The sequence below is a fragment of the Pleuronectes platessa genome, chromosome 2 (assembly GCF_947347685.1).
Source record: "Pleuronectes platessa chromosome 2, fPlePla1.1, whole genome shotgun sequence".
In the NCBI taxonomy this organism is placed as follows: Eukaryota; Metazoa; Chordata; class Actinopteri; order Pleuronectiformes; family Pleuronectidae; genus Pleuronectes; species Pleuronectes platessa.
The window spans coordinates 14,495,268-14,509,704 of NC_070627.1; the positions used below are offsets into that span (position 1 = coordinate 14,495,268).

A 14,437-nucleotide genomic window follows, 5' to 3' on the forward strand; every position below is an offset into this window, starting at 1 on the left:
TTTTTCGACACCCGGTTCCAAATTCAGCAGCAAGACGTCTCGACGTGGAGAACTCCTCTCTCCAGTTCAGATTCTCCAAATTCTGTGAATCACTTTTTAAAACACTAAGGTGTGGTCCTGATTTATATTTCAGAACTTTTAACCCCTTTACCATTCTATGAGAGAATCAAATGTTGCTAGAGGTTCGACAATCCAATCTTAAAACATATGGGGATCATGCTTTTATTGTTTCTGCTCCTACACTGGGCAACAAACTCCCCCTCAGCATCAAATCAGAAGAATCTGTGAAAACTGACCTCTATAGTCAGGCATGTTTCTAGTTGTATTCATTTATTTAATATTTAGATTTTTTTAATTCTTGTTTTTCTTTTATCTGATTTGTTTAAATGCATTGCTGAGTATGATTTGCCTTCTCAATGTCCTGCCAACTTTGCACTTATATCTTATTTTGAGAAGCACGTTGTAACTCTGGTTTTGAAAGGCACTATAGAAATAAAGTTTTTAACATTTAATAGTGAAATTCTAATTTGAAACATTAAATTAAATGAATTTACTAATTGCATTGAAAACATACATCTATACATTTCCCCTTCTTCAAGCTATATTTATAACCACATCATACGGTGGCCAACAGAGCTCCACTCACTGCAAATGAAGAAAACTACTTTTCTGCGCTTTTCTGCATTTGCAGGTGTTGTGACATTTTGCAGAGCACGTGTTTTTCTACATGCATGTGTTTTCTTCAGTTGCACGTGTTTTTCTGTATTTGTATGTTTTCTACATTGGCACGTGTTTTTGTATTTGCATGTGTTTTTCTTAATGTCCAGTGCGTGGAGCTCTCGGGCCATCTTACCAAAATGAAAAAGTGAAAACAGAATTTAGTTGAATTTAAAAATACATCAAGAAGGAAAGCTGAAACTTTACATTATCACAAATATTTATCTCGGGAGAACTTGGTTGAAGATCTCCCTCCAGCTCTCGCGAGAGGACACCGCGCCCCACAGTAATGGACGTCGGGGGGAACCACAGTGGGAACGGTGGTGGGCTCCCAGTAAACAACAGACAGAGAGCCATGCTGCCCAACAAGAGCAGAGGCGAGTTCACCCGCAACCCGAGGAAAGACTCCGAGGTAACGTGGACACGAGTCTGTGATTTGTTGTCAGTGAGCCGCAAACAGACGAGGCCTTTTGTTTCTGCTGCTGTGAAACATAACGTTAGCTAAGTTAGCTCGGACAGGCTAACACTTCTAAAATTGACTCGACAACGTGGATTAACAGCCCCATTGAACCTGGTTATTGAAACAATTGCTTTGTTATACACACTGTTGTGTAGGGTTTTATCTGTTGTGCGTCTGTGGTTCATTAATAAGACATGTAACAGCTGTGTAGCATTAGAGAGCGGCTAGCTGATGCTAGCTGGTGACAGCAGGCCAGCTGCTCTGTGATCAACCTGAAGTAAACTCAATCTGTAGCTCCTGTTAAAACGTGTCTGTCTCAGCAGGTGTTGTCCTAGTGGGCTTTTATAATCTCACTATAGATGCGTGTTAACCATAGACTGTATATAAAAGCTGTTAACACGTGTGAAATGTTTCTTTAAATCCCTTTAAGACTCAGATCTGTTGTCATGGTTTAAAAATTATCAGACAACACGATGGAAACACACAAACTGAATCTACAGCTGAACCCACTGTGGCACTTAAACTCAAATACACACTGTCATGTCAGTTCTTAAAAACATAAACTGCCTCACTGCACATAGGTTTTATTAGCAGAATGCACTATGAAGAATGACAAGTTACCATAACACAGCAGTATTACCTCTTTTGTGTTTGTTTTACTATTGATTAGAGTCTGTTTTCAATATTATTATTATTATTATTATTACTGACACTGAGAGTGGGAGCTAATCCAAGTGGAAGTTAATCTAAATATATCATTCAGGGTAGTTCAATTGTAGAAAGTTTGAACTGACAGATATAGAAAACAAACCTATAGATTTAACTGATCATTCGTTTTGTGTGCACCATTTGAATCTGTGAAGTAGTTCTTAGCACTTCTGCCATATTTAAATTAGTTTAAAAAGTAGCATATATCATGCTTATGAACTACTTGTCCTATTTTTCAACATTAATATAAGCAAGAATAAAAGTTCCAACAATTTGTCTTATAGATAATGAGCCAATCAAAATCAGGCCTCAGTGGTATCTAATTATACAGTATTTGTTTTTGCTGTTCAAGACATTAAAAAATACATATAAAAAAGAAACATCTTCTGCTTCCTCTCGATAACACACACGTTTTCATTGGGACTATTTATTTGACATTAACAATTCAAATGGATCACAGAAGGGTTTGTTTATTAATCTGATCCATGACTTTATTAGGGTCAAGAGTGTATGTGTGTGTGCTTCCGTGTGCATGTCTGTATGCACATTATATATAGCTTATGGCTCTTTGTCTAATGTAATACTTAATGCATGATTTATCATAATGCTATGCAATGTGTCACAGGGGATGTCTGAGTCTCCGGACCTGGAGTTTGAATATGCAGACACAGACAAGTGGGCTGCAGAGCTCTCAGGTATGTGACCTGTTCTTTAACATTTTGCCGATATAGACACAGAGATTTCCTGATTCATTTTTTTTTTCCCTTGAACCCATCATTCTTTTACAACTTGTAACCTGTACTAAATTTCGATACTTTACATGTTCCCTATGTTCCAGAGCTGTACAGTTATACTGAAGGACCAGAGTTTGCTCTCAACAGGAAGTGCTTTGAGGAGGAGTTCAGATCACATGGTATGTAGCTAAACTTATATACGATCAAAAATTGTATGAATTAAACAGAAACATTTTATTACATCTAGATGAAGAAAAAACACTCAGTTTATTAGAAGGAACTAGCCAAAACAAATGCAGTGAAATCCAACAGTCATGCAATAAATTGTCCATTCATGAAGTTTATGATCTCTTTTCTTATACTTATTATCTCCACCTATGATGTGCTTCAGTGTCTGATAGAAAGTGGGCCGAGCTCGATGAAGCTCATCACAGAGCTCACGCTATGCGCCTGTTAGACGGCCTGGAGATGATCGCCCGGGAGAAGAGGCTGAAGGTCGCGAGGGCCATTCTCTACATGGCTCAGGGTCAGTCCACATCACTTGATGTTAAATGGAAATGATGGTGGAAGTGGCTTTGAACAGGGAGGTATTTACATTTAGTTTCTCTCCAGGAACCTTCTCAGAGTGCAGCTCCGAGGCTGAGGTGCAGCACTGGATGAGATACAACGTCTTTCTGCTATTGGACGTGGGGACCTTCTCTGCTCTAGTGGAGCTGCTCAACATGGAGATTGAGTAAATTCTCCTTCAGTTTTCTAACCATACGGGAGTTAACCTGAAATTTATAAACCATAGTTTTCACCACAAGACATAAACATTAATTGAAATACAGTGCTAAAGTTGAATCATGTAAGCCATGTGTTTTTAACAAAGAGAAAGTTTTGGTTTCACCTCTTTCAACTTATTCATTGATATTTTTTTAATCATTTACCAAATAAAACTGGTGGATGCTGGTTGGCTTGGCAATATTAGAATATTATTATACATTAATTAACCAAATAATGTTTCTTATTGAATTGTGTGGTGAAACTAATGTATTGTATGAAATCCATTTCCTGTCTTTCAGTAACAGCGCTGCCTGTAGTAGTGCCGTGAGAAAACCAGCCATTTCCCTCGCGGACAGCACAGACCTCAGAGTGCTGCTCAACATAATGTATCTCATGGTGGAGACAATCCAACAGGATGACCCGACTGACAGACCTGAATGGAAAGTCATCCGGGAAACCTTCAGAGCAGAGCTGGGTACATTTGATCAGAATATTAAAAGCTGTAGTGGTGTTATGGACCTAAACAAAAAATCTTCCATATAAATGAATTCCACTCTTTTTCTCTAATGTAGGATCTTCTCTTTTCAACAACGAACCCATTTCTGTCATGCTCTTTGGAATGGTTACCAAGTTCTGTAGTGGACACGCCCCCCACTTCCCAATGAAGAAAGTGTTGTTACTGTTGTGGAAGAGCGTACTGGTAAGAGACAAGAATCTGCCTCTCATGACTGCTAACTCTAATTATTCTGATTATACATTTAATGACCTCCTGTGTTCTCCTTCAGTTCACACTCGGTGGGTTTGAGCAGCTCCAGAGCATAAAGGTGCATAAGCGCGAGGAGCTGGGTCTACCGCCTCTTCCAGAGGACTGCATACGAGTTATACGCAGCATGAGGGCTGCTTCTCCTCCTGCATCTGCGTCTGACCTTATCGAGCAGCAACAGAAGCGGGCACGCCGCGAACACAAGGTAGTGATCACTGCTGCTCGCTGCTCTGAGATCAGATATACTGTGGGTTAGAGCTACCTACAAGTCAACTGTGTTGTTTGTCTGATTTAAGATATTCAAGTTACTCAGTTCAGGGTTTGTAAAGACCATCTTTCAATCTCCTCACTGTTCATAACTTCTCAGTTAAAAAAACATTGGAATTTCGATTGTCACAGTATTTAAGACATTTATAAGACACAGAGATTTTACACATACTGCTTTAATTATTCAGAGCTTAATGTCCCATACTGAGACACATACAAGAGATGCACCGCCTCGACAAAATAGTGGGAATCCTTTTGCTTGCTCATATAATTTTAAACATTTAAAATGACATCCCCCCCACATGGAAATGTTGAAAAAGCAACATGACACAAATATTGAACGGTTCTATAAACAGTCAGTGTTAACAGTCTTGCTTGTTGTGCAGTCTCTGATCAAACAGGACAATCTGGATGCTTTCAATGAAAAGGACCCTTACAAGGCCGACGACTCTCGCGAGGATGAGGATGACAGCGACGACAACGACAACTCTTTAGAAGCAGAGACTTTCCCGATCGAGAGGGACGAGGTGATGCCTCCCCCGATACCTCTCCCTCCCTCAGAGAGGGTCTCCTTCCCCAAAGGTCTGCCGTGGGCACCGAAAGTCAGGTACCCTTCACTGTGACTGAAAAATAATCCTGCATTTGTAATAACTTTGAGTTAGGGAGAACATTTAAGGAAGATAGTTTCTTAAACCTAAATCTAGAAAAACCTTTGAAGATTATCAGATTAGATCCTGTTTTGGTTTTGACACTGTCGTCTTTTCTCCCACAGGGAAAAGGACATTGAAAATTTCCTGGAGTCTAGTAGAAGTAAATTCATTGGTTACACCCTCGGGAGGTAAGTAAGCTCCAACTACAGCAGGTACTTCTCTGTACGCTGAACAGAAAAAAACTCTTACTGTATTCTCTTTGTCCTGAATAATGTATGAAAACTTATAACTCGTTATTATTGTATCCTGCAGTGACACAGATACGGTTGTTGGCTTACCAAGGCCAATTCATGAGAGCATCAGGACATTAAAGCAGGTACTTCATTTCATTAATTATACTTTGCCGAGAGAATATTATAAGAATGTTTCATAGCTGTAGCAATCAAGGACATCAATTTACCAAGTTGTTGTTTTTTCAGCACAAGTACGTGTCCATTGCTGAGATACAGATTGCAAAGGAGGAGGATTTTCAGAAAACCCCTCTGTCTGGTGTAAGTGGAAACCAAAATCATTCACTTTCATAACACAGTTCATTAATTTGATGTGACTGACACTATTTTGTAGCAATAAGCATGTTTTTCTAAATAAATGATAGAATACGAAGACTTCACATATGAAAAATGTAACTCTTGACCCTTTGTTTCGTAAAATATTTTTTTGTGTTTTCAAGTTTCCTGTTTTGTGTATTTTTCTCCAGGGTGAAGAGGATGTGGAAATGTGTGCCACAGAGCTCCTCTATCAGGGAATCCTACCCAGTTTGCCTCAGTACATGGTCAGTGTATTTGAGGCTCTGTGCTTTTCTAAGACTTTAATTTATGATTTAATTCATGCTAATATGGATCACTCGCATCACTAAAAAACTGTTCATTGTATTGTTACTGAGTAATCTGGAAATGTGTTGAAATATCTAAGCGGATTTCGCAGACCCCCTGCAATGTCGTCGCGGACCACCAGGGGGCCACGGACCCCCTGTTGAAAACCCCTGATCTATATAACTACTCACAGTGATATATATACTGTATATTAATCATGATATATAAGTATCTGTCACTGGAGTATTGAATGGTAACTGACACATGTCACTCCCTGAATATCAGATCGCCCTGCTGAAGATCCTGCTCGCAGCAGCTCCAACCTCCAAAGCCAAAACCGACTCCATTAACATCCTGGCGGACGTGCTGCCAGAGGAGATGCCGTAAGTGATGATGTTTCTTTTAACAGGTTCAACAGCTATTTCAATAGTTTAGATTCTCACCTGACCTTTTACTTCCCTCCTCTATCGGACTCTGCAGAACCACCGTGTTGCAAAGCATGAAACTTGGTGTTGACGTCAATCGACACAAAGAGATCATTGTAAAAGCCATCTCTGCAATCCTGCTGCTGCTTCTCAAACACTTCAAACTCAACCACATCTACCAGGTACGGACGTCACACACATCCTAACCATTGGTTCAGAGTAGTGTGGGAGTGTCAAAAATATTACAGAAATGCTTATTGTATGTCTCTGTGTTGTTGTCATAGTTTGAATACATGGCTCAACACCTGGTGTTCGCCAACTGCATCCCTCTCATTCTGAAGTTCTTCAACCAGAACATTATGTCTTATATCACTGCTAAGAACAGGTAATTCAAACATCATGAACAGTATTGATAAGTAATGGCAGTGAAATTAGCTTGAATTCAAATTTGTTAACATTCACTGTGTTCCCTTGACAGCATTTCAGTACTTGACTTTCCACACTGTGTTGTGCATGAGCTGCCGGAGTTAACAGCAGAGAGTCTGGTAAGTCTTCGTATATTTCTGATGTTGTGCAGTTGTCACCATCTAGTTAAACACGATGTTGCGTTTACTGCTTGTGTCAAAATTGTAAATCGTAATGTGGATCCTTTCTCAGGAAGCGGGAGACAACAATCAGTTTTGCTGGAGGAATTTGTTTTCCTGTATCAACCTGCTGAGGATTCTCAACAAACTGACCAAGTGGAAACACTCCAGAACAATGGTGACGGCACTTCACCACAGTTTTACCTTGACAGATGAATCATGTATACACTTGTTAACGGTGTATTTCTCAACTTCCTTCATTTCACTCCCAGATGTTGGTGGTGTTCAAGTCGGCTCCCATCCTGAAGAGGGCGCTAAAGGTCAAGCAGGCCATGATGCAGCTCTATGTCCTCAAACTGCTCAAAGTGCAGACCAAATACCTGGGACGTCAGTGGAGGAAGAGCAACATGAAGACCATGTCCGCCATCTACCAGAAGGTCCGACATCGCCTCAACGATGACTGGGCGTACGGAAACGGTGAGTGTGAACAATATATCAGGGTATAAATGCTAGTGTGTTAAATTCAATGATGATGAAGCCTCGGCTGGACCTGCAGAACATTTCCAACTGTATTTCGTCAATTGGGAACTATTTTGATAATAAAATCTTTGTTAAGGTATTTAAATGTATCTGTCAAATAAATCTGTGTCTTCATATTGGACAAACACAAACACTGACACCGTTATGTCCGTGAAAGCCTTGTATCAACTGATAACACAAAGCGGTCGGGCTCCATAGACCAAACTGTTTAATGATCAGTCAGTGGTCGATCAGATTAATTGGATGATAATGAATTTGTCTGGCTCAGTATTGTTGTTCTCTGATGATTGCGGTCTCTCCCTGTGCAGATCTGGACGCTCGTCCCTGGGACTTCCAGGCCGAGGAGTGCGCTCTGCGCGCCAACATCGAGCGCTTCAACAGTCGCCGCTACGAAAAAACCCATAACAACCCAGACTTCCTGCCTGTGGACAACTGTCTGCAAAGTGTTCTGGGACAGCGCGTGGACCTGCCGGAGGACTTCCAAATGAACTATGACCTCTGGCTGGAGCGGGAGGTCTTCTCCAAACCTATTTCCTGGGAAGAACTGCTACAATGAGAATCGACCACTGTCAAGATATCAATGGTTTTAAAAGGAACAGTTTCAATCAGGAGTTCAGAGAAATCACCAACGTGCTCTCGTTGATCAAATGTTGATGAAAGCGTTTTGTTACTTATTCTGTATGGACTGAAGATCACAGCTGGATTTCACTCTCATTCATCTTCACATTGGACCAGTGTGATTTCTGCCGTTTGACCAGGGCTCCAACCAAATGCTTTTTGTGATGAATTTAGCATACATGTAATTTCAGTCCCTTAGACTTTTCCCAAATGAAAATCAGTTCAGTGCTAAATCCTGCTTCATTTGTGGCTGTAACTCAACTCCTAACTTACATTTCCAGGTGTCTGTGTCCCTCCTACAGCAGATCACTGACCTCGACCCGGAAGCACCACATGACACTATGATCTCTCTGAATTTATAACAAGTTTATTTAGGTAATATTTTATGTTTTAAATGTGATAGGGCTTTAGCAAGTAAATGTCACATTCCTTGATCTCTTACACCTCTTAAAGTTTATTTTCTTCAGAGATATGAAAAGGAACAAGACTTTGTAGTCATAATCTGCATTAAAAACGTGTTATTTTCTGAAGGGGACTTCTGATTTCCCTGACTCCAATCACAGGGGATTCTGTGGCTGAGGGGGTATAGCGGTCGTACATTAACCAGAAGGTTGGCGGTACGATTCCAGTGTTCCCTCTATACATGACAATGTGTCCTTGGGCAAGACACTGATCCCCTGCCCCTCATTTAATAATTGCTGTCCATAGCTGCATTGTTTGTGTGGGTGGGTAAATGGGAATAACCTGTGCTGTAAAGTGCTTTGAGTGGTTATCAAGTCTAGAAGAGCGCTTTATAAACAATCTGTTTTCATTCTGTTGCATTTACAAGTTATTTCAATTTAATCAGCATTTTTCTGCACCTCACCCGAAGGCTGCCTACACATCTTCGCCCTGGGACCATTTAGACATTAATGTACAGGCTTGAATCTTTGCGTTTTTAGAGTATTTTTGATGAACTTTGTTAAAAGCGTTTGTATGTTGCCATAATTTGATTCTGTGAAAGAAAAAGAATCATCAGAGCTCTGGTTTGAGATGAGTGTTACCTGAAGTGAAAAACTCAATTGGGGGAGAAAAAAAGTTGGCAGTTAACCATTTTTGTTCTCTGTATTACGTTTTTGTACTTTTTGGCATTTTGTTTGTTTTACTATGAAGATTAAGGAAAAGAGAATACATGTATATTGGGAGACTTATTTATCATGGCTTTGTCAGGTTAATGACTTCAAATACTGTAATAAAAGTAAACTGCCGTTAATGTTGCATTTATTTATCTTGTTAGGGCCTGAGCAGGGAACCATCTTTTCCAAACTCCAGTAGTTACAAACATCCCATCAGAGAATACATACAAACTATGACGTGGACTGAGATGCTTGTATGATTCTGAGATGCTTGTATGATTCTTCTTCACATAAACATATGATACGATAAAATAATTGACTGTTTTGCAGAGAAAAACATAGTATGAGGAGGGATGAGTTTCACACCTTCAGCTCCTATTGCCCATCCTGGTCTCTGCTTGTGCCCTTTCAGCCAATCAGGAGCTTCCTCCACCTACTTTCTGGTTCAAACTATCTGCTCTGTCATATTGGTGTCATAATGCTAAAAAAAATTGTTGTTTTATACTGGATATAATTGTAACGAGGATCTGTTTGGTGCGGGCCTAACCCCTGCTTGTCTTCAATTAGTGTACCACATCATCAGTTCAACATGAATATGGCTGACTGAGTGCATTTACTTTCGAGAGGGGCTGTCCTACTGCCTGTTTTTAAACACAGAGTGAGATTGTTTACAGACACACCCACTCACTTCCTGTCTACAGATTAAGGAAGTGAAAGTAAACTTTTGTGGCTACTTTCGGTGTCGACCACCTCACTTCTGCAGACACTGGTACCGGGAGCAGAGGAACATCTGTCCCGAGTCATGACCTCCTCTCTGTCCGAGCTGCTGAGGACCGCACAGAGGAGGCAGCCGCAGCAGCAGGATGGACCGGGACCCGCCCCGCTGAGACCCCGCCAGAGGCGCACTGACCCCGGGACGGAGGGGATGGCTCGGTGCGGCAGACACAACAGCCCGCTGGACATTTACTGCTGCACCGACGAGGAGATCATCTGTGTGGAGTGCGCTTCACACGAGCACCGGGGACACCGGATCGGCTGCGTGCAAGAGGAGCGGAGGAGGAAACAGGTACATAAAACAAACAACCCTTCCCCCCCCCCTAAAGTAAGCAAATCAGTGGAGAGAATTTACATGCTGCACTCACACGAGCGAGGAAGAGAGTTTCATAACAAACGTCGTACAGCACATTTCTAAACACAAGGAGCTCTGCGGGTGAAACTAATAAAAAACTGAAGGCAAACAACAAGAAACAATTGAAAGCAATTTGAAGATCACACAGCAACAGATGCACAAATAAAGAATGTTACACATGAGAAAAGGGTCAAATAGATCTAATAAAACATAGTAAAAAGACAGTATAAGTAAAAGTCCCCATCACCTCTGCTCCTCAGCCTCAACATTAGATGTGGACAGTTGTAGATGTTTTTTCTTTCTTATTCAAAAAGCAGAAGTTGCAGTGATTTTTGCACAAAGTATGTCTGAAACAGTGAAGTTCATCCTGTGCAGCAGCTTCGTGAAGGAAAACAACAGGGGAGGTTTGCCCATGCAGTTTCTGGAAACACCAGTTGTTGGACTTGGATTCATCTTCAGTGATGAACCTAGGGTCAGACGGTGCCTGTAATAACATTATGTTTATTTACTTTATTCGCATTATAAAGTTTTTTGTATTCATGAACTTTCTAGTTATTCATTGTGAAATATATGGTAAACTGTAGAATATCGAGCCTCAGTTACATTTCCTGGTATAGGGGCTTGGGAACCACATCTTAAGAAGTGTGAAGGAATCTTTGACTTTAGTTCTGATGTGTTAAGGTTTGTCTGACACGTCTCACTGAGGCCTGCGTATCCCCAGTGGAGCAAGGTTGAAGGTCAGATATCCTTACACAGCACAGCTGCTATTTCTTTACTGTTAAGAGATAATGACATACTCAACATACATATACAGATGTATTATATATACATGTTCTTATTAAAGTAATTGAATCCGATTTTGAGGATCAGAGAAAAAAACAAATGAAATCAATGGTCAGAGCAAACCAAACTACGACACCATAACACATATGTCAGAGCTTTTCAAAAAAGTTGCATTGCTGTACCGACGGGAATCAAACGACTGATGTGTCCACTTGTCCGTTTAACACACGTTACAGGAGGAGCTGAAGAAGATCCAGACCAAGTCCAAACTGATTCTGCTCAAACGAAAGAGGAAATTCAGAAACCTGAAGAAGATCCTGGAACAGATTCCGGTGAGGAGCACGAGTGACAGTGTGATCTTTATACTGTTTGTATGAATGGACCCAGATACAGTTACATGGACCCCACTCACCTGTGTGTGTATAAAACAGGAGGAGGCGATACAAACGGCGGACTACTGTGAAGCCGTGCTGGCCAGTGTCATTGACTCGCTGCAGAGACATTACTTCTCAGTGAGGAAACTGATTGGAGCCCAGGGGGAGGAGGCGGCGGCTCGGGTTCACGGCTCCATGCAGACCCTGGAGGCCGAGATGGAGGAGATGGGAAAGCAGGATGAAGAGCTGGAACGTCTTGAGCGGACGGACACAGATGTCTGTTTCCTGCAGGTACTGTGATCACACCTGTGTTCGAAAGATCTCCCCATGCCTGTGCCTCTTCCTAACTTGTTTCCCTTCGCAGAAATGGCCGCCACTGCAGCATCTCATTGAAGATGACCACCTCCAGCCTCTGGACGAGGCCTCAGAGGACCCACTCCTCCCCTTCCAGTTCACAAGAAGAGCTGTCGAGCGGATCGGGAGGCAGATGGAGGAGTTTTGCAACAATGAGTTTTCCTTGCTTTCTGACAATGGTTGGTGTCTTTGTCGATATGTAGAGATATTTTCTCCAATCACAGTGTTATTTTAAAGAATATTTGTGCCCATGTTGATTGTAGGTGACAGAGGAGAGCAACAAGGATCAGCAGAGGAGACAGAGGAGACAGAGGAGACAGAGGAGACAGAGGAGACAGAGGAGACAGAGGAGACTGAGGAGACTGAGGAGACAGAGGAGACAGAGGAGACAGAGGAGACTGAGGAGACAGAGGAGACAGAGGAGATTGACATGGAGCAAGAACATGAAGCCAGTGTCTCAGAGTTCCACAGTGTGTATTAAACTTTGACCAAATGTTTATGTTTGAAATGAAGAAGAATGAATTCTGTGGATTAATGCAATTCTGCCATCTTGTGAAATGTCCTGAAACACATTTAAAGCCCAGTTTCTACACAACACACACACACACACACATTCATGCACGTCTCTCTGTAGTTGTGAGGACACTCATTGGCATAATGCATCCTCTAACCCCTAACCTAATGCAACTAAATGCCGAACCCTGACCTAATTCTAACCCAAACCCTAAAACCAAGTCTTAACCGTCAAACAGCCCATTGAATTTGTGAGGACCAGCCCAAATATCCTCAAGTCAAATTGTCCTCACAATGATGGGGTTGGCCAAATTCGCCCTCATAGCTATAGACATGGCAGCACACACACACACACACACACACACACACACACACACACACGTGTATGGCTAAAACCCAACAAGACAACCGTCATTATAAAATTAATACAATACAATTAATCACAAGACCTTGTACCATGTGTTGTTGCACTTATGTCACAGGTTATAGTGGTAGACGTCATTAGGAATAATGATCAGCAACTTTTCGGACCCTTGTTGTCATTGTTGTGCATTTGATGCTGTGATTTTTCAGTGGTGACACTTCCTGACGCGCTGATGTCGTCCCACAGATTCCTCAGGAGGTGACAGCTCTCTGACAGAACCGGCCGAGGAGCCGACCACCAGAGCAGAGTTTCTCCACTGTGAGTTTATCGTCTCATACAGTCCACTTTTCTGCACTAGGCTCCACCATCGCGCACCACACCTGTGCTGTTTTCTATCCTCACATCTTTCTCTTCCGTGACCCCAGACGCATGTGACCTCACCCTGGACCCCAACACAGCTCATGAGGACCTGGTCGTGTCTGTGGGAGGCAAAGAGGTGAAGCGGAACACTCAGATATTGACGAGCTCTGTTCCACCGATCCGTCACCCGGAGAGGTTTATCCACCGGCGGCAGGTGCTGTGCAGGGAGGGACTGCAGGCCGAGCGCTGCTACTATGAAATCGAGGTGGAAGGCGACAAGCTGGAGATCGCCCTCGTCTACAAAGGCATGGAAAGAAAGTCCCGCACAAAGCTGTCGGCCTTTGGGGGCACTGCCTCCTCCTGGAGCCTCGATCGATGGGCATACTACTCAGTGAGTCACAACAACGACAGCGTTCAGCTCACAAGGTGCCCCGGTCACCACAGGATCGGGGTTTATCTGAAGGTCAGGGAGGGGACTCTGTCGTTCTACGAGGTGTCGGACAGTATGATCTTTCTTTACAAGGTGGAGGCCGAATTCACCGAGCCGCTGTATCCAGGCTTCTGGCTCGGAAAGGAATGTTCCATCAAGATCTGCGATTTGACACAGGATAGATGATGAAGGATTTAGAGGTTTTTAAACACCCGGTGCCAGTTTCCGAGAAGTTCATATCTCAGTTTCCTTTTGTACAACTAGTGTAGATTATTTATTTTTTGTTTTATTCCTTTTGTTACAACTATATACTTTTTATCACATTGTTTTTAAGGCGTCTGTTGCTGGTAGTTTAATATTTCTCTGTGAGCTTTTCCAGCTCATGCTAACACATGAGCAGCTTGTGGCAAATTGCTTTGGGGCAAATGACCAAATGTTCTAGTTGTCTGTCTTTAATACAGGAACATTTAGACAAAAATATATACATGTGAATTTATTATCTTTATTTATTTTTTATAGAATTTTATTTACATTTCACAATGTTAAAGAAAGTGAAAAGAAACTCAAATTGAATGGGTTGCTTAGGTCATGCCCCACCCCTTACTGAAATGTCATGTTTCATGTAATCCTGCAAACAAACAAACAAGAAATAAAAATATAACCTTGTTGGTGACAGTTACCTGAATAATTCACATATGCAACAGCAGCATGTCCTTTCTTTATTGGTAATATTTTTTATGATGTTCACGATCGTTTTTATATTTTTCAGTAACTGTCAGTATCGTATCATACGAATAAGAAGGAGTTTACTACACAGCAAAATACAGTGCAAGCACACACGCGCGCGCACACACACACACACACACACACGGACTTGTCAGGAAGAGCCATTACATCCCTTTGGATTTGAGG

The 14,437-nt window shown here is 41.8% G+C and overlaps 2 protein-coding genes across 2 annotated transcripts; both read left to right on the forward strand.

The window, feature by feature from the left end:
- The first annotated feature begins 947 nt into the window (after nt 1-947).
- On the forward strand, nt 948-9,355 carry strip1 (striatin interacting protein 1). The gene is made up of 20 exons (XM_053440797.1): nt 948-1,129; nt 2,511-2,580; nt 2,724-2,798; nt 3,011-3,145; nt 3,232-3,352; nt 3,684-3,859; nt 3,957-4,084; nt 4,170-4,352; nt 4,801-5,021; nt 5,187-5,252; nt 5,377-5,440; nt 5,544-5,615; nt 5,822-5,896; nt 6,222-6,319; nt 6,417-6,543; nt 6,646-6,746; nt 6,840-6,906; nt 7,019-7,123; nt 7,218-7,422; nt 7,794-9,355. The coding sequence occupies exons 1-20, from the start codon at nt 1,007-1,009 to the stop codon at nt 8,039-8,041; spliced, it is 2,460 nt and encodes an 819-aa protein (XP_053296772.1). The 5' UTR covers nt 948-1,006; the 3' UTR covers nt 8,042-9,355.
- A 574-nt stretch (nt 9,356-9,929) lies between these two features.
- LOC128454224 (tripartite motif-containing protein 16) lies at nt 9,930-14,215 on the forward strand. Its single transcript, XM_053437530.1, has 7 exons — nt 9,930-10,284; nt 11,367-11,462; nt 11,562-11,795; nt 11,869-12,037; nt 12,122-12,328; nt 12,982-13,053; nt 13,161-14,215. The coding sequence occupies exons 1-7, from the start codon at nt 10,021-10,023 to the stop codon at nt 13,709-13,711; spliced, it is 1,593 nt and encodes a 530-aa protein (XP_053293505.1). The 5' UTR covers nt 9,930-10,020; the 3' UTR covers nt 13,712-14,215.
- Nucleotides 14,216-14,437: the final 222 nt, after the last annotated feature.

What these genes read in the sequence shown, in the direction of transcription:
- strip1 (XM_053440797.1), top strand. Translation starts at nt 1,007, where the DNA reads ATGGACGTCGGGGGGAACCACAGTGGGAACGGTGGTGGGCTCCCAGTA. An exon ending in GTGGGCTGCAGAGCTCTCAG is followed by an intron (nt 2,581 to 2,723) that starts GTATGTGACCTG and finishes CCTATGTTCCAG; the next exon opens with AGCTGTACAGTTATACTGAA. An exon ending in GTGCTGCCAGAGGAGATGCC is followed by an intron (nt 6,320 to 6,416) that starts GTAAGTGATGAT and finishes CGGACTCTGCAG; the next exon opens with AACCACCGTGTTGCAAAGCA.
- LOC128454224 (XM_053437530.1), top strand. Translation starts at nt 10,021, where the DNA reads ATGACCTCCTCTCTGTCCGAGCTGCTGAGGACCGCACAGAGGAGGCAG. An exon ending in AGATCCTGGAACAGATTCCG is followed by an intron (nt 11,463 to 11,561) that starts GTGAGGAGCACG and finishes TGTATAAAACAG; the next exon opens with GAGGAGGCGATACAAACGGC. An exon ending in CAGTGTCTCAGAGTTCCACA is followed by an intron (nt 12,329 to 12,981) that starts GTGTGTATTAAA and finishes GTCGTCCCACAG; the next exon opens with ATTCCTCAGGAGGTGACAGC.